The following is a 19,899-nucleotide window of genomic DNA, read 5'->3' as shown; positions in this document are numbered from 1 at the left end:
TGTCTGCAAAGCTTAATTACTCGCATTACATCTAGAGCCTTTTCCGCCAATCTGCTATCCCTAAAAGAAAAAGGGGGAATTGTGGAGAGCATTGCTGAGAGCTGGCTTGCAGAAAAGGGTCATGTTGACACAACCCCGCTGATAAGACTGAAATAACTAGGCATAAACACGAGCCTGCTGACCTATCATCATCAAGGACAGCAGGATTATGAGGAACCAACACGAAGCAATAACAGGATGCAGAACTGGGGGTGCTGACCGTGGGAATGCTGCTGCGGTTGAATCGGCTACCCGTGCACCAACCTATCAGGAGCTCGCCTTTTGCAATATGTATTAGCCTCATTATACGCTGTAATAAATAACGGTGCCTTCTGATTAAAGGTTGAGAATGCTTGATCAAGCCCTTGGTCGTATCTTTTCTCCCACCGTTTCCGACAGTTGGTTTCATCAGAAGCTACAGCATGCTGGACAAAAGACTCCTTTGGTGCCTGATATCATTATGCAGCCACAAGCATCTGGCCAGAAGGTGTGGTATAGGTGGCCAGGGTGTGCCGCAGTACAAGCTAAAGTGTTGACCCAGGGTAGAAATATGGCCTGTATCTTGCCCTGGAGGGCAGACCTTCCCCTCCTTGTACCTCTGTAACATCTGTATTAGTCCCTGTGAGTCTTTGAGCCTTCAGGATCACTGGAAGGAATGAAATGTCATCAAAAGCGTTCCAGTATTACTATCGGATCATGTGTAATACCCAGTGATGGTCTATATGGGACTGATGGAACATAGAACAGACCTGCACCTCACAACTGCATGCCTCCGGTAACATCATCAAGCACTGGCCCATCAAAGAATATCAACGTTCACCGATTATCACTCATCTTAAATTTTACTAACGTGTCGCAATGAAAATGTATATGTGTCACGGTATATCGGATCTCTGTATTATGAAAAGCTCACCCTGTGGTTAACCTAATCATTGGTTCACGCCATGAAGGGGTGGAGTGTATGGGGTTGCTGGATCAGGGCCTGAACCTCTGATTAATCACCTGAGGTGAGCACTGAGTTAGCCACGGAGCACAGGTGAAGGCAATTCACCTGTGCTGCAGGAAGGGGTGGAACCAGGCTCCACCTCTCCTAGACCCATTTAAGAACTGGCTGCCAGTGGTTAAGGATCTTTTCTTTTGAGTTTTTTCTCTGGAGTTTGTTATGCAAGTCCAGGTTTGGGTGTGTTTTTTGTTTGTTTGTTTGTTTTTTTCCCTTCCTTTTCTTTAGTCTGGTTTTGTAATTACTTCAGATTAACTCCTGGCTATTCTTTATCGTCTGTATATTTGTTGATTGTATAGTAACCTAGTGTGGTTATGATTTAATGAAAGTGTATTTATTTATTTTAGGTTGCTAGTATTGGAATCTGCAGCTTTTTCAGGAGACACGTCTTTCCCACACCACGTTGTATCAGTGGTTCCAAATCGTTATCCCCGCTGGTTCAACCTAAGCCATGTTGAATCCCAGCAGTGTGAGCTGGCATTGACTGTGCTGTCAGCAGCTAAAGGTACAGTTCTGTTGGTTATGTACTCTAATAAATGTATGCTTTTAATATTATATGTAGTAAATAGTTGAAAGTTTGTGTTTTTGAATCTAAATTGCTGTCTGCTAAGCTTGAAATGAGCGCAGCTAGCTCAACTGACTTAAACTTCTAATTAATCTTCTAGTGAAGTAGTTAAGCTAGCTAAATGGTAGCTATGTAAGCTTGATTTAATGATGCAACAGTGTTTTTTTTTTGTTTGTTTTTGTTTTTCTGACACACGATGTGGATTGTGAGACCTGGGAATGGGCTAATTCCTTCTAAAACTAACAAATCAAGTTGTCTTTTTAGCATGCATTGCTTAAACACCATCTGGCGCTAGAGGAGTTTGTGTTGTCTTGTATCTTTTGTTCATATGTGATTTTATTATGGTAAGTTTATGAAAAGTGTACAACGGAAATATCGTACTATTGCTGCAGCAATGGCAGGCTTGATTATAGAATCGTAGAATCATTTAGGTTGGATAAGGTCTTTAAGATCATCAAATCCAACCATTAACTTAGCACCTTCCAAGTCTATTACTAAACCCTGTCCCTAAGCACTACATCTACACATCTTTTAAATATCTCCAGGAGTGGTGACTCAACTACTTCACTGGGCAGCCTGTTCTAATGCTTTACAACCTTCTCAGTGAGTAACTTCTTCCTAGTATTCAACCTAAACCTCCTCTGGTACAGCTTGAGGCCGTTTCCTTTTGTCCTATTACTTGTTGCTTGGGAGAAGAGACTGACCTCCACCTCACTACAACCGCCTTTGAGGTTGTAGAGAGCAGTAAGGTCTCCCCTGAGCCTTCTTTTTTCTAGGTTAAATAACCCTGGTTCACTCAGCCACTTCTCATAAGACTTGTTCTTTAGACCTTTCACTACCAGTTTTGTTCCCCTTCTTTGGATGTGTCTCAGCCCCTCAATATATTGTAGTGAAGGGGCCAGAACTGAACACTATTCAAGGTGCAGCCTCACCAGGGCTGAGTACAGGGAGGCAAGCACTTCTCTTGTCCTGCTGGCTATGCAATTTCTGATACATGCTGGGGTATGGATGTTGTTGGCCTTCTTGGCTGCCTGGGCATACTGCTGCCTCGTATTCAGCTGGTTATCTACCAGTATCTCTAGATCCTTTTCCACCAAGTAGCTTTCGCAGCTTTCCAGCCGCTCTTCCCTCAGCCTGTACCATTGCATGGAGTTGTTGTGACTGAAGTGCAGGACCTGGCACTTAACCTTATTGAACCTCATACAGGTGGCCCCTGCCCACTGATCCAGCCTATCCAGAACCCTCTGTAAGCCTTCCTACTCTCAAGCAGATCAGTGCTCCCATCTAACTTGGTGTAACTTGCAAACTTACTGAGGAAGCACTCAATCCCCTTGTCAAGATCTGGGCTTGGCCACCTGGGAAGTTTTTTACCCAGAAAAGTGCATGCCTGACCGAACCATGAGCAGACAGTTTCTCCAGGAGAATGCTGTGGGAAACAGTGTCAAAAGCTTTACTTAGGTCTTGGTAGGCAACATCCACAGCCTTTCCCCTCATTCACTAAGTAGGTAACTTTGTTATAGAAGGAGTTTAGGATAGTCAAGCAGTACCTACTTTTCATAAATTCATGCTGATGGTCTGATTACCTGTTTGTCTTGTATGTGCCATGTGATGGCACTCAAGATGATATGTTCTATAACCTTTACCAGCACTGAAGTTAGACTGACAGGCCTGTAGCTCCCCAAGTCCTCTTTTTGGCTCTTCTTGTAGATGAATGTAATATGTAATGCATCTCTGGATGTTTGGGGAAATTGTTTTGTTTTTTTTTGATTCTGTTTACATCTTGCAGGTGATGTTCAGAGGCTGGAAACAGTGTTACAGTCCATCCAGAAAAATATCCACTCCTCATCACACATTTTCAAACTTGCCCAGGATGCATTTAAAATAGCAACACTCATGGACGGCTTGCCAGACATCACTCTTCTGAAAGTTTCTTTGGAACTGGGCCTTCAGGTATTTGCCTTCTTCATTATTACTACACCAGAAGACAGGAATTTGACTCAGTGTTGGTGGGTGCAGTTCTTTAAGTCACTGAAGACCATACCATCTCAGGCTCAGTCTGGGTTTTTTAGATTGTTTGCTGATGTAAAGCACAGTTGACTGGTAAACACAGAACAAAGGTCTTTTCAGTCTCAGGTTCAGGTAGAAAGAGCTGGAAGTGGCTGACTGCAGGGCATTATTCTGTTCAGGAGTGAGTGAAGGGTGCAATGGATTTAGGGGTGTAAGTTGAGATGACCAGAGAGCAAAATTATACTGCTGGCCAGAAATGTGCTAGATCTCTTTCATGGCCTTGATGGACCTTGTACTATTCCTCCTTCCCTTCCTTTTTTTCCTCAAAGAAGATTTGGCTGATGTTTACTGAATTACTAAAGAAACCCAAGTTCAACCATAATGTCCTGTTTCTAAGGCAGACTATGCTAACAGCAACCCTCTCGCTTCCTTCATCAAGCCCTGCACTCCACATGCTTTGAGGTGTTCATCTGCATTAGACTTAGCCTGAGATGTACAAGAGCCTCAGATCAGTTTTAAGGCTCTTAGGAGAGAGACTTTACAAGCTAAAAGGAGACAGCTAAATTTTAGGTATCTGGAGTAATATTGACTTACACTGATGAATCCTGGACTTTACACAGTTCGTTTCAACCAAAATAAATTCCTGAAGAGAGATTAAGAGAGTTCTTCAAGAAAAAAAAACAAACATGCAAAGATCAGGAAACCACTTATTACTTTGCTTCGGTAAACAAAGCTCCAAAAACCTATAGGGAAAGGATATTCTTCCAATTGCTTCTCATGTAAAAGAAAAGTACTACTTGCCTATTCCAGACTTTTAGAAGCTAAAATATTGAATTGGAAAGATGAGTTTCTGTATGTATTGTTAGTATTTCATATTCTTAAGGTTGTTGTGGAAACCTGTTTTTTTTTTTTTCTTTTTTTTTTTTCTCCTCTCTCTCCACATCTTAGTGTGTTTCTGCCTTAAATGCTTGCTTGTGAGAGAAAGAACTTTGACCTGTGAGTCAACTCAAGCACTGGTCAAGCATCGTTCAGTATTAGCAGTGCACTTTGAATTTCACTGTAATCATGGATACCCATGTGGTTGATGATGTCATCAGAATGTCTTCAGTGAGATCCGGGGAAGGAAATATTATGACAGAACTAAGAAAATCAATGAATGGTTAAGGGAGTGGTGTCACAAACAGGACTTCTGCTATTTATGTCATGGGAATAGTCTTGAGAAACCTGGTTTTCTGGGGAAGGATGGGGTTATCTCAGTGAAGGGGAAGGCCATCATTGGCAACATGCTTTCCAGTTTAATCAGGAGGGCTTTAAACTTGAGTTGCCAGGAGAGAGGATCCTCAAACCATTGCACTTTGAGGCTGATGATGGTAATGGATGCTCCAGGCCTGGAGCTGGATCACAGGCCAGTAAGCCAGCACCTAAGGTTCAGGATAAGGGACCTCCAATTGACAAATCAGCCTCAATGGGAGCCCAACTCAAATGCCTGTACACTAATGCATGGAGCATGGGGAACAAGCAAGAAAAGTTACAGGCATGTGCATGCCTACAGGGCTATGAGGTCATTGTCATCACTGAGACACGGTGAGATGGCTCTCATGACTGGAATGTAGGAACAGATGGATATAAACTTTAGAAAAGACAGATAGGAGAAGGGGAGGGGGTGTTGTCCTCTACATCATGAACCAACTGGAGTCCATGGAGCGCCACCTGGGGATAGATGAGGAGTTGACAGAGCGCTTATGGGTTAGGGTCAAACAGAAGGCAGGGGAAGGAGACGTAGTGGGGGTCTGCTACAGGCTGCCTAATCAGTAAGACCAAGTGGATGAGGCCCTCTATAAACAGACAGGAGCAACTTCATGTTCACAAAACATGGTCTTCATGGGGGATTTCAACTACCCTGATATCTGTTGGAAGGATGACACAGCAAGGCACCAGCAATCGAAGAGGTTTCTGGACTGTATTAATGATAGCTTCCTCTTTCAAGTTGTACAGGAACCCAAGAGAAAAGGTGCTATGCTGGACCTTGTCCTCACCAATGAGGAAAGGCTGGTGAGTAGTGTGAAGCTCAAGGGCAGGCTTGGCTGCAGTGACCAGGAAATGGTGAAGTTGAAGATTCTTAGGGTGTCAAAGAGGGTGTACAGCAAGCTTGCTACTCTAGACTTTAGGAGAGTGGACTTCAACCTCTTCAGGGAACTGCTTGTCAGGATGGCATGGTAGAAAGCCCTGGAGGGAAGAGGAGCCTAAGAAAGCTGGTCAATATTCAGAGACCATCTCCTCCAAGCCCAGAAGCAGTGTATCCTGAGAAAAAGGAAGGAAGGCAGGCAAGAATGCCAGGGGGCCTCCATGGATGAACAAGATGCTCCTGGACTTCCTTAAGTTCAAAAAAGAAAGTCTATAGGGAGTAGAAGCAGGAGCAGGTTACCTAGGAGGACTACAAGGAAGTTGTCTGAGCCATCAGGGCTCAGGTTAGGAAAGCTAAAACCCAGACAGAATTAAATCTAGCCAGTGACATAAAGGGGAACTAGAAGAAATTCTACAGGTATATCAGTGATAAAAAGAAGGTCAAGGGAAGATGTGGGCCCTCTCCAGATGGAAAATGGAGAGTTGGTCAGGAGGGATACGGAGAAAGCTGAGGTGCTCAATGACTTCTTTGTCTCAGTCTTCACGGGCAAGGGCTCTAGCCCCACAGCCCAAGTTGCAGAAAGCAAAAGAAAGAACTGAGAGAAGGAAGATATGCCCACTTGTCATGGTTTTATGATTTTTTTTTTTTTTTTTTTTGGATCGGTATTCCACATTGTAACATCATGCAGTGCTGGGAGTTAGAGTTAATGCTGCAGTTCCATGGATTGTCAATAATTCCAGTTACCTGGTCTCAGAAGAGAATAATTAATTGCAACTCCTAGAAAACTTCATTTTTCTGTTTTCCATTCGGAGGGAAAAATAAAACTGACTGGAAGTCACAAAACTGTCTTTTCTCTCTGTGCTCCTGGCTGTCTTGTCTACATAATTAGAGTACAGACTTCAGTTTTGGACACTATCTTATTTTGATTTATTAGCTTCAATTCCAATCATACTGCATTATTTCATATTCCACTATTATATTTAGTAAATTAAGTTTTTCCCTTAGCTTGTTGCCCATTTTCCTTATTTAGGCTGATTTCCCTTCTTTTTTTTTCCCTTCCTGGGGCATGGGTCCCTTCGCCCCCTGCTGTAGAACTAGGCCAAACTGTGACATTTTTTTGGTGCATTGGCTGGGAAAACAAACTTCAAAAGCAAAGCTCTGTGGTCTCTACTCTAACTCTTAGAGAGTTTTGTTAGAAAGCTTAGCTGCAGCTTGCAGACCTTAATTTTTGGGTGTGGAGCCAACGTTCTGAGTGCTGTACCAATTTTTTTTGTTTGTTTTTTGACACCACGACAGTGTGTTTTTTTTTTTTTTTTTTTTTTTTCTTCCTCCAAGAAGACAGAAAAGAAAATGGTGAAATAGATCTGTAAGGGATTACATTCCATCATGTTCTGGATTTCAGTACTTAGAACATGCTGGACCTTTATTAAGTCTGCAACTCTATGCAGCTGTATGCATATGTAAAAAACTAGAAGCAAAGGTGGAAACACCTATCTCGTGCCTGCATACAACATGATATGGTTTAAACACTGACTTTTAAACAGGCTTCTGGTCTATCCCCTGAATCCCTTATACGTTTTTGGAGTGTTCAATCAATGACCACATGGTCAACCTCCCTGAATGTACTCATCATTTTACTCAATATCTGTATTTATAGTATTTTGAGGAAGACTTCCCCAAAGCCAGAGAATACTGAGTGACAGGGAGTATGGAGGGACATGGATGAGACTTCAAAGATGTGGGCATTGCCAGTGTCATGGTACTTAACTCCTGAACACCTGCAAGATCCTGAGAACCTAAGCAGATATTTGAGACAGGGATGTTGCGGCTCAGGCAGATCTGAGGAGGCACAAATGATTTGGGGCCTCGCTGATGCTTATCAGGCCTTATTTAATACTATCCCAGAAAGGGAGATGGTTTAAACTTCTTAGCTTTAAACTAGATAGGAAACAGGAAGAGGATAAAGCCGGGCCTGCTAGAGAACAGCCTGGGGAAGTGGTATTGGGATCAGGTGAGAGGTGAGGGGCTCAGTTGAGGTGCGTCTACACTAATGCACACAGCATAGGCAACAAGCAAGAAGAGTTGGAAGCCATTGTGCAGCAGGCAAACTATGACCTAGTTGCCATAATGGAAACGCGGTGGGATTGCTCCCACAACTGGAGCGCTGCAATGAATGGCTACAAACTCTTCAGGAAGGATAGGCAAGGAAGGTGGGGTGGCAGTGTGGCTCTCTACATTAGGGAATGCTTTTATGCTACTGAGATTGTGATTGGGGGCAATAACATTGAATCCCTTTGGGTAAAGATCAGAGGAAGGGCTGACAAGACAGGCACCCTGGCGGGCGTCTGTTATAGACCTCCAAATCAGGATGAAGAGACAGACGAGGTATTCTATAAGCAGTTGGCACGAGCTGCACAGTCGCCAGCCCTTGTCCTCATGGGGGACTTTAACTTCCCTGACATATGCTGGGAGTACAGCACAGCACAGAAGAAGCAGTCTAGGAGGTTTCTGGAATGCATAGAGGATAACTTCCTGATGCAGCTGGTCAGAGAGCCCACGAGAGGAACTGCCCCACTAGACCTGCTGTTCACAAACAGGGAAGGTCTGGTGGGAGATGTGGAGGTTGGAGGCTGTCTTGGACAGAGTGACCATGAAATGATAGACTTCTCGATTCATGGTGGAGCCTGGAGGGGGAATAGTAATACTGCTACCTTGGACTTCAGGAGGGTGGACTTTGAATTGTTCAAGGGACTAATAGGGGGAGTCCCCTGGCATTCAGTCTTAGCGAGTAAAGGGGTCCAAGAGAGCTGGTTGCTCTTCAAGAAGGAAGTCGTAAGGGCGCAGGAGCAGGCAGTCCCCCTGAGCTGCAAAGTGAGCCGGCGGGGAAGAAGACCGGCGTGGATGAATAGGGAGCTATTCTTGAAGCTCCGGGAGAAAAAGAGAATCTACCGCCTGTGGAAAGAGGGACAGGCCACTCAGAATGAATACAAGGAAGTCGTTAGGATGTGTAGAGGTGAAATCAGAAATGTAAAAGCCCAGCTTGAATTTAACCTAGCTGCTGGGGTGAAAAGGAATAAGCAGCTCTTTTATAAATACATTAACAGTAAGAGGAGGACAAAGGAGAATATCCACTCTTTGCTGGATGAGGCTGGGAATGTGACCACTGAGGATAAGGAAAAGGCAGAGGTTCTGAATGCCTTCTTTATGTCTGTCTTTAAAAGTCAGACCAGTTATCCTCAGGATACCCCTCTCTCTGACCTGGTAATCTTGGCTGGGGAGCACACTAACCCCCCTGTGATTCTGGAAGAAACAGTCAGAGACCTACTCCTCCAACTGGACTGCCACAAGTCTATGGGGCCAGATGAGATCCACCCGAGAGTGCTGAGGGAACTGGCAGAGGTGATAGCCAAGCTGCTTTCCATCATCTATCAGTGCTCCTTGTTGACTGGTGAGGTCCCTGTATAACCAAGATGTTATAATCACAATACAATTGTGTATAATCAATAGATATCAAGATGTTATAATTGCAATATAATCAAAAGAGTAAGGCAAAGCAAACAAGGATCACAAAAGAGAATAAGTAGAAGAGCTTACCCTTGGGTTGAGCTCACTAGAAGATACCAAAGAGGAGGATCTCCAAAAGAGATCCTTCCCCTCTGGTAGCCAGCTCTTAAATAGGTCCAGGAGGGGTGGAGCCTGGCTCCCCCCCTTCTGGCAGCACAGGTGAATTGCCTTCACCTGTGCTCCTCTGGCTGACTCATGGCTCACCTCAGGTGATCAATCAGAGGTTCAGGCCGTGACTCAGCAGTTCCCATACACTCCACCCCTTCACGGCGTGAACCAATGATCAGGTTAACAAAAGGGTAAGCTTTCCCTAATACAGAGATCCGGTATATCGCGACGCTTGTACAATTTTATCGCGACGTATGTTGGTACAGTTCAAGACAAGTGATGATTAGTGGATGTCCATACTCTTCTATGGGCCAGTGCTCGATGATGTGCCTGGAGGCATGAGGTCCTGAGGTGCAAGTCCATTCTATGTTCCATCAGTCCCATGCAGACCATCACCGGGTGTTGTACGTGATCTGACAGCAACACTGGAACGCTTGATGGCATTTTGTTCCTTCCGGTGGTTCTGAAGGCTCACAGACTCACGGGGAGTAATACAGATGTTTTACAGGTACCAGGAGGGGAAGGTCTGCTCTCCAGGGCAAGATACAGGCCGTATTTCTGTCTTGGGTCAACACTTCCGCTTGTACTGGGGCACGTCCTGGCCGCCTGTACCACACCTTTTCGCCGGATATCTGCGGCTGCATAACGATATCAGGCACCAAAGGAGGTGTCCTGATCTGCCATAGGGACATGATGGGGGTCCCTTTAGCAATAAAGATCGGAGTGTTGACCATAATATCAGTAGGCCATGTACCTATTACTGGAGGGACTACTGAGCCTCCCACCTCCAACAGTCTCCCCCAAGGTGCAAGTAGGCCACACCACTTGGGTCCTACCTGCACCTTCCAGGGCCATTTTATTTTATGGGTACCTGGCTCTAAGTTTTCAGGGGCAGGGAGCATAAGATTATTTTCATTACCAATTTGGGGTCTTACCTGATGATCAGTGCCCGTAATTTGGATCCTAAGCGGGGTGGCCCATGTCGTCTGCAACATTCTCAGGGCACTGGGTCTGCCATCTCGAGGTCTTTCATTCAGGTCCCGCAGGGTTTCATACAGTCTTTTTGTCCACCCCTGCAAGGACTGGGAGTCTGTCTTCAGGGCAGCCTTAAGAATACCATTATAACGTTTGATGAGGCCTGCCCCTGTTGGATTATATGGCAGGTGGAATCGCCATTCGATGTTATTTTCTTCTGCCCAGCGCTGTATCGTTGCACCAGTAAAATGAGTCCCTTGGTCGCTCTCGATGACTTGAGGTGTCCCGTAGGTGGACATCAGTTTAGTGAGTGCCTTGATGGTATATGCCTGGTTTGCTTTCGGTACTGGATAGGCCTGCAGTAGCCCACTTGCAGTGTCGACACAGGTCAGGGCATATCTTGCCCCTTCGGAACAAGGAAGGGGCCCGATGTAATCGACCTGCCATCGCTGGAGAGGATTGTGTCCCCTAGCAAGATGGGCTGTTGTTTCGGGCAACGATCTCGGTCTCATCTTGGAGCAGGCGTCGCAATCCTGGCATGCCTGGACGATATCAGATAGTTGTATGGGCAGTCCCCATGCTTTAGCAGCTGCCCACATTGTCTTTTGTCCAGCATGCCGTAGCTTCTGATGTAACCAGCGGGCGATGTTCTCAGATGGTGAATTCTCAATCCATTGAACTCGGGCCAATGTGTCGGCTTCATCGTTTCCCGGTGACTGTAGGGGCTGATGACCAGAAACGTGGTAGACACGTACAGTCCTGTGTTTGACCGTATTCCATATATCTAACCACATGTCTTTGCCCCAGATCGGTCAGGCGTGGATAGTCCATTCCTGGGTGGCCCACTGTGCAATCCAGAGAGTGAGCCCCCGGTACACAGCCCAACTATCTGTGCAGATGTTCAGGATACCATCACCGGGTTCTTTGGTTATAACCATCCACACGGCTCGCAGTTCTGCCCATTGGCTTCTCTGACCATCCCCCTCATCGAACCAGATTGTCTCAGTGGAAGGATGGTATGCTATTGCTCTCCACTTGCTCGGGTTGCCCTTGCTGGACCCATCTGTGTACCAGGCATCTTCAGGGATAGGATATTTTCCCTCCTGAACAGGACTCTTCTCTGGTGGAGCGAACAGTATTTCTTTTGGTGCATCACTGGGATACGTCACTGGGCCTAGGATCTTCTGGAGTTCTTCTTTCAAGGGTGATGAAGACAGACTGCTCCTTTGGCTGAGATAGGCAACCCATCGTGCCACTGTTTGTGCTTGGGCCACCCCTGTCTTAGGAAGGTGGGTCAGATCCTTCACCCACCCCTGAATTGGCAGAGTGGTCTTGCCTATAACTGCAGCTGTCTGAGTTATTGGTTCTACTGCCTGTAATGCCGAATAGGCAGCCAATAACTGTTTTTCAATCATACTGTATCTTTCTTCTGCTCCGTGCCAAACCTGAGACCAGAAACCAATGGGGGTCCGAACAGAACTCTGGCGCTGCCACAGGCCCCAACCGAAGCCGTCTTGAGTAACATGAACGTCCAACTCGGCTGGGAGGGTAGGATCTAATATACCTAATGCCTGAGCTTGTTTAACTGCCAGTTTTGCTTGTTGGAAAGCATCCTGTTCGGTTTTCCCCCAGTCCCATAGCTGCCCCTTTTTTGTGAGTCTGTATAGTGGCCTTAGCAGCTGTGCTAGGTGAGGTATAAAGGAACGCCAATAACCCAATATACCTAGAAACTCTTGCAGCTGCTTTGATGTTGTAGGGACTGGGAATGCCTGAACCTTATCTATAACAGCACTGGGTAGCACTTTGGTCTTTCTTGACCAAACCACCCCCAGGAATTTTACGGACAGGCCTGGACCTTGCACCTTTTGGGGATTTATAGCCCATCCCCTTTGTTGCAAATAGGCAGTTAATGAATCTGCTGCCTGTCCTACTACCTCCAGTGAGTCGGATGTCAACAGGAGATCATCGATATAATGATATAGGTTAACATCATCAGGTTTTGTCCAGTCAGCCAGGTCACGCGCCACTAGATTGTGACAATACGTTGGTGAATGCACGTACCCTTGTGTCAGGACCTGAAAGGTCCACTGCCTGCCTCCCCATGTAAACGCAAACTGATCTTGCGATTCCTCAGCAATTGGGATACTGAAGAATGCATTTGCTAGATCTAGGACACAATGATAGGTTTTTATCTCCCTACTCAATGTGCCCATTAGGGAAGCAATATTGGGTATGGCCGCATGAATAGGCGGCGTGACCTTATTTAATTCTCTGTAATCTACTGTCATCCTCCATGTGCCATCCGACTTTCGCACCGGCCATATGGGGGAGTTATACGGGCTGTGTGCAGGTCTTATAATGCCCACTTTTTCTAATTCCTGCACCGTTCTCGATATTTCATCTTGCCCACCCGGGAGTCTATACTGTCTAACATTAGTAATCCGGCGCGGTTTCGGCAGGCAAACAGGCTCATGTTTCGCATGGCCTCTTAATATTGCCTGCACCGCCCGGATACTGATACATCTTTGTCGAAGTCTGAACTCTCCCACAGTTGTTTGGAGAGCCAGACCCCATAGAATGTCTATGCCCAGGATGTATTCTTGGACTGGGGCAATAGACACCTTGTACTCCCGGGGTGGGAGACGCCCAACCCCCAATTTTAACCATGTTTGGGTGACAGGAATAGTCTGTCCCCCAAAACCACCAATCATCACTCTGTCGCCATGAAATTTTCCCGGATCTCCATAGATAATTGATGTTTCTGCTCCAGTATCTACTAGTGCCATAACTCTCTGAATATTTTTTCGGGACCAATAAATCGTTAATTCTACATAGGGCCTCCGGTCCCATCTGGAGGCCCTACGGGGACTAACACCCTTTGTCACTGCATGAATTGTGCTAGGGCCAGTTCTTTTGCTTCTGATGGCTCAGGCATTGTGGCCTGAGACACCTGAGGTGGCTTCTTTTTCCTGTTTGGAATAATAAAATCTTCTAGGTTCCATGTTGTTGTTGGAACCCTCTCTATAGCTCTTACCCTTGATTTCTTAGGGTAGCTCTGGAATTTTTGATTGTCCTTTAGTTGTCTCCAGAGCTGGAGAAGGACGTGGTTGGGCTGGCGGTCGATCTTAGCAAATTGGACCCCATCCCGAATTAAATCATTAAACATTTGTTTTCGGGATACCCTTATGGGTCCCGATGGAGGAGCTCGAGTAGCCGGCATTCTGGTTTTATTTACCGGCAGGACCTCTGTTTCCTCCAATAACCGAATATTGCGCCTAGTCCGCAGGCGTTCTGTTTCTCCCAAATCGGCAACTAACTGGGCAGCCTGCTGGACTACGGCTTCTGATGTTACAAGGGGATTTAATATCGCAACTAGGGTGCCGTACAGATGGGAGGGAGCTTGCTGTAGAATTAAATCTCTCATCCCTGCTGAAAATTTAACCATATCAGGGCCATCAAATGTATCTTCATAGATGGCCTCTCTTACACCCAGTTCACAGATATAATTTTGAAGGTCCTCCATGGAGGACCACATGCCTGTATGTAAAAATATATTTGATTCATTCGGCCACATCAAATGGCAGGCAGCCATTAACCATTCTAGCATAGAATGGTTTTCATCACGATATTGATGACCCACATATAACCTCTGTCTGAGAGCAGGATGGACAGTCACGGCGGCCAGCTTGGCTATTTCTGGGCCATTCACCAAAACACTTTCTGCCCCAGAATCCCATATTCTCAATAACCAAGCCGGCACACTTTCTCTGGGCTTCTGATGAAATCGCCGTACTAAGTCCATCAATTCTGTTGCCGTGTATGGCTGGGCCGTTACGTGTAAATGAGTCTGGGCAGGGGGCTATTGATCAGGCGGCACCCCTGCCGGTCTGTCCTGTACTTTTTTTGTTTTCTGGGTTACAACAGGACGGATTTCCAGTGGATCAGTCAGAATTGGACATTCAAGGTCTGATTTGGATTTCTTGTTTTCCGGATCAACGAAGTCTGTTGATTCAGGAGCCTGGTCATCATTTATTGAAATATTACGAATTTGGCTTACAGGAAGATGTAGAATTGGCTTCTTCCCCGTTAAAACGCCAAGTTCGTGCTCCAACTTTTCAATGCGATCTTTCAAAAGCTGATTTTCGGTTTCTAAAGTATTATTTCTTAAGTCCGCATGATTTAAAGCGGTTAATAGTGGCCATGCCACCATGGAGGCAGCCAATTGTCTTTCTTTGGTAATGAGAATATCCTTGTCAAGTCCTTGAAAATAGTCTGCCATGCGATATGGGGAGAGATTGCCCATAACGCGTAAGGGACCCCATTTTTCAGTGATGGCAGCTAACTCGTAATAGGGCGATCCCTCAAATCCTGGGATCTGCCCTGGAATCATTTTCTCTAGGGAAGTATTGTTCTCCCCCTTGACCCATTTATAGAAATTCCACAGGAAAGACATGATGTTAATTTCAGTATATTCAGCCTGCCTGGCTCGCCAAGTGTATAACCAAGATGTTATAATCACAATACAATTGTGTATAATCAATAGATATCAAGAAGTTATAATTGCAATATAATCAAAAGAGTAAGGCAAAGCAAACAAGGATCACAAAAGAGAATAAGCAGAAGAGCTTACCCTTGGGTTGAGCTCACTAGAAGATACCAAAGAGGAGGAACTCCAAAAGAGATCCTTCCCCTCTGGTAGCCACCTCTTAAATAGGTCCAGGAGGGGTGGAGCCTGGCTCCCCCCCTTCTGGCAGCACAGGTGAATTGCCTTCACCTGTGCTCCTCTGGCTGACTCATGGCTCACCTCAGGTGATCAATCAGAGGTTCAGGCCGTGACTCAGCAGTTCCCATACAGGTCCCAGAAGACTGGAGGCTTGCCAACGTGACTCCCATTTTCAAGAATGGTCGTAAGGAGGATCCGGGGAACTACAGGCCTGTTAGCCTGACCTCGGTGCCAGGGAAGGTTATGGAGAAGATTGTCTTGAGGGAGATCATGCGGCATGTGCGGGATGACCGGGGGATCAGGCCTAGCCAGCTTGGGTTCGTGAAGGGCAGGTCCTGTTTGACCAACCTGATCTCCTTCTATGATCTAGTGACCCATCTGGTGGATGAGGGAAAGGCTGTTGATGTGGTCTACCTAGACTTCAGCAAAGCCTTTGACACTGTCTCCCACAGCATTCTCCTGCAGAAGCTGGCAGCCCGAGGCTTGGATGGGTACACTCTTGGCTGGGTAAGGAGCTGGCTGGAGGGCCAGGCTCAGAGAGTAGTGGTGAATGGAGTTAAATCCAGCTGGCGACCGGTCGTGAGTGGTGTTCCCGAGGGGTCGGTGCTGTGGCCTGTCCTCTTCAATATCTTTATTGATGACCTCGACGTGGGCATCGAGTGCACCCTCAGTAAATTCGCAGATGACACCAAATTGGCTGAAAGTGTGGATCTGCCTGGGGGTAGCAAGGCCCTACAGAGGGATCTGGACAGGCTGGAGAGCTGGGCTGAAGCCAATGGGATGAGTTTCAACAAGGCCAAATGCCGGGTCCTGCACTTTGGCTACAACAACCCCAGGCGACGCTACAGGCTTGGGGCGGTGTGGCTGGAGGACTGCGTAGAGGAAATGGACCTGGGGGTATCGATTGATGCTTGGCTGAACATGAGCCGACAGTGTGCCCAGGTGGCTAAGAAGGCCAATGGCATCCTGGCTTGCATCAGAAACAATGTTGCAAGCAGGAGCAGAGAGGTGATTGTTCCCCTATACTCAGCACTAGTGAGGCCGCACCTCGAGTACTGTGTCCAGTTTTGGGCCCCTCACTGCAAGAAAGATATTGAGGCCCTGGAACATGTTCAAAGGAGGGCAACAAAGCTGGTGAGGGGTCTGGAACACAGGCCATATGAGGAGAGGCTGGGAATGTTCAGCCTGGAGAAGAGGAGGCTCAGGGGAGACCTCATTGCTCTCTGTAACTTCCTGAAGGGAGGTTGTAGTGAGCTGGGGGTCGGCCTCTTCTCTCGTGTCATTAGTGATAGGACCAGAGGGAATGGTTTCAAGCTACGGCAGGGGAGATTCAGGCTGGACATTAGGAAGTATAACTTTTCAGAAAGGGTGGTCAGGCACTGGAATGGACTGCCCAGGGAGGTGGTGGAGTCACCGAGCCTGGGGGTGTTCAAGGAAAGACTGGATGTTGTGTTGAGGGACATGGTTTAGTGGGAGCTATTGGTAATAGGTGAACGGTTGGACTGGATGATCTTTTAGGTCTTTTCCAACCTTGGTGATTCTGTGATTCTGTGATTCTGAAATTGAGAGTCTCCATTGTAAAAGTGAGTGTCTCAGAGCTGATATGGAGAATCTCCAGGTCCAGAAAAAGTGTGTTGTAGTCGAGAAACAGTCTCTAAGGTGAAAGAGAGTTTCCCAGAGAGTCTCCAATCTGAGAAAGACAATCTCCAGTCCAAGAGAAAAGACTTCCAATCTTAGTGAGACGGCTGTCAGTGTGAGCGAGACACCCTCCAATCCGAGTGGGGCTCCCTCTGATCTGAGAGAGAAATCCTCCGACTTACCTGGGTACTTACCTGGCAGGGGAGATGCCATGATCAGGTGGTGGTTTTCCGAGGGCGAGGCTCATCCCCTGCACTCCAGGTGTGCTGACCCCTGTTATTTCGCAATTATTTTTTAACTGAGACAGGGGAGGTTTAGGTTAGATATTAGGAGGAAGTTTTTCACACAGAGGGGGGTGACACTGGAACGCATTGCCCAGGGAGGTTGTGGATGCCCCATTCCTGGAGGCATTCGAGGCCAGGCTGGATGTGGCTCTGGGCAGCCTGGTCTACTGGTTGGTGACCCTGCCTGTGTCAGGGGGGTTGAAGCTAGATGATCATTGTGGTCCTTTTCAACCCAGGATATTCTATGATTCTGTGATTCTATGATTCTATGAGAGAGACTTCCTGCAATCCAAACTTGAGAGTCTCCAATCTCAACGGGACACCCTCCAGTCTGAACGGGAAGCCTTCCAATCCAAGAGAGATGAGAGAGATGCCCCCCAATCCAAGAGAGACTCCCTTCAATCCAAACTTGACAGCCTTCATTCTGAACAAGACATCCTCCGGTCTGAGTGAGACACCCTCCAGCCTGAGAGGGACATCCTCAATTCCAAATGGGACACACTCCGAACTGAACGAGACACCTTTCAGTTCACAATATTCAGTCTCCAAACTGAACAAAACCACATTCAGGCTCATTGACTCATGCTTGAAGCTGAACTAGATTCCCTCATAGCCGAACAAGACAGACTTGGAGCCAAGCTGGAGAGCGAGAGCATTGAAACTGAACAACCAGATCAACCACAGGAGGCACCAGAATCAATGTCAGTTGCCCCTGTAAGAAGACAGAAAATGAAACGAACATTGACTCATGAAAAACAGAAAAACAAGGAGGAGAAAGTAGAGGAAGCAGATACTATAAGAGAAAAGGAGGAAAGAGATTCAGAGGAGTGTCTCTGAGATCCAGTGGAACTGCCCCTGAGGCCAGGGGAGGGGCACTCAATAAGATTGTGGTCACCAATGCACAAGAGGGTAACAACAAGTCCTATGGTGACATGATGCTCCAGAAAGAATTGAGTCATATAATGGGACTCGTTTCAAAAATTCTTCTGTAAATACTTGGGCCAAAGAACATGGCATTGAGTGGATTTATCATATCTCCTATCATGCACCAGCTTCTGGTAAAATCGAACAATACAATGGGTTGTTAAAAAACATGTTGAAAGCAACGGGTGGTGGAACATTTAAGCACTGGGAGAAGCATTTGGCAGAAGCTACCTGCTTGGTCAACACTCAAGGACCTATCAATTGCGATGGTCCTGCCAACTCCCTACATACTGTCAAGGGAGATAAGGTCCCTGTCATACATGTAAAGAACATGTTGGGAAAAGTGGTTTGGGTCTTTCAAGCTTCTGGGAAGGGCAAACCTCTCCATGGAACTGTTTTTTGCCCAGGGACCTGGGTCCACCTGGTGGGTGATGCAGAAAAATGGGGATGTTCAATGTGTACCACAAGGGACTTTGTTGTTGGGGAATGCAGTCAGTAATTTTATGTATATATATATAGGTTTGTGTGCGTGTGTTTAGTGCTTGTTAATTATGGTTTGTTTGCATATATTAAGCATGATGTAGTGATGTAGAATAAGGGGTGGAATGTCATGGTTTTATGCTTTTTGGTTATCAGTATTCCACATCATAACATCATGCGGTGCACTGGGAGTTAGGGTGTTAATGCTACAGTTCTGGGTACCTGTCCCAGAAGAGAACTACACTCCCCAGAAGACTGTTTGCTGTGTTGTTACCATTTCTGCTCACGGGAAACAGATATAAGGCCTTGGTAGGTCATCTGACATCCCTCTCTTTTCAATCATCAGCCTCTCCTCGCTGCTACTCATCCCGACCGCACGCATCGCCTCAGCACTAGTGTAAGGCCTACAGCTTTCAGATACTCTCTCTGATTATATTTGATTTATTAGCTTTAATTCTAATGGTATTGTATTATAGTGTGTTATCTTGCATTCCAATACCATATTTAGTAAATTAGTTTGTTTCTCATTAGATCGTTGCTGCTGTTTTTAATTATTTTGGGGTCCTCTGTTTCCCTTTTCTGGTGGCTTGGATTTTGTGAAATCCCTCTGCCCTGCTAGTCACAGAACCAGGCCAAACCAGCCCATAAACCGTTGACATTCTTGTATTTTATTTGTGTATATATATTAAGCATGATGTAGTGATGTGGATTAAGGGGTGGAATGTCATGGTTTTATGATTTTTGGTTTTTGGTATTCCACATCATAACATCATGTGGTGCACTGGGAGTTAGGGTGTTAATGCTCCAGTTCTGAGTACCTGTCCCAGAAGAGAAGAACTATATACCCCAGAGGACTTTGCGTTCAGAGAGGAGGTAAAGTCCCTGGCAAAGTCGTTGAACCAGGCTCTCCTTCCTTCTGCTTGTCCTGACTTCACATCTTGCCTCAGAATTAGAGTAAGGCCTTTGGCTTTCAGACACTCTCTCTCATTATATTTGGTTCATTAGCTTTAAGTATATTGTTGTATATTGTATTATAGTGTGTTATCTTGCATTCCGATATCTTATTTAGTAAATTAGTTTGTCTCTCCTGACATCTTGCCGCTGTTATTTTTTCTGGCCCATCTCTCTACCCTTTTTCTCTTTATACCCCATTTCCCCTTTCCAGAGATATGGATCTGTGGGTCCCTCCACCCAGCTAGTCACGGAACCGAGCCAAATCAGCTCATAAACCATTGACAGATCATTAGCGTTGCAACATCTCAGGTGTATTCTGTCCTTCAGAACCTTACTGGCACAGACACTATGAAATCTGCAGGTGCATGAGGAAAGCAAAGGAAAGCAATGACAGAGCCTTTGTTTGAGATACAGGTGCTATAGAACAAGATATCAAAGAAAGAGGAATTAACTAATCCCTCCCAGCAACAGTTTGGAAAAAAGGGTGAGCTGAGGAATGCAGATGCATCCTTC

The 19,899-nt window shown here is 46.1% G+C and overlaps 3 protein-coding genes across 3 annotated transcripts in view; 2 read left to right on the top strand and 1 right to left on the bottom strand.

Moving 5' to 3' along the window:
- The window catches only part of LOC125686416 (uncharacterized), a 269,413-nt gene extending 257,001 nt beyond the window's left edge, over nt 1-12,412 (bottom strand). The window contains exon 1 of the mRNA XM_048930379.1: nt 12,246-12,412. The gene's annotated coding sequence lies outside the window, so the exon portion shown is untranslated. The remainder of the gene's footprint in view (nt 1-12,245) is intronic.
- The window catches only part of LOC125686431 (uncharacterized), a 313,554-nt gene that overhangs the window by 33,779 nt on the left and 259,876 nt on the right, over nt 1-19,899 (top strand). The gene's annotated exons all lie outside the window — the stretch shown is intronic.
- Nucleotides 1-19,899, top strand: part of LOC125686398 (zinc finger SWIM domain-containing protein 6-like) — a 522,860-nt gene that overhangs the window by 484,079 nt on the left and 18,882 nt on the right. Inside the window, exons 11-12 of the mRNA XM_048930326.1 lie at nt 1,387-1,544; nt 3,391-3,554. Coding sequence (XP_048786283.1) covers nt 1,387-1,544; nt 3,391-3,554 — 322 coding nt within the window. The remainder of the gene's footprint in view (nt 1-1,386; nt 1,545-3,390; nt 3,555-19,899) is intronic.

Source organism: Lagopus muta, chromosome W (genome assembly GCF_023343835.1).
Source record: "Lagopus muta isolate bLagMut1 chromosome W, bLagMut1 primary, whole genome shotgun sequence".
Classification (NCBI taxonomy): Eukaryota; Metazoa; Chordata; class Aves; order Galliformes; family Phasianidae; genus Lagopus; species Lagopus muta.
Note: the sequence above shows the minus strand (reverse complement) of the source record. Positions and strands in the feature narration are given on the sequence as shown.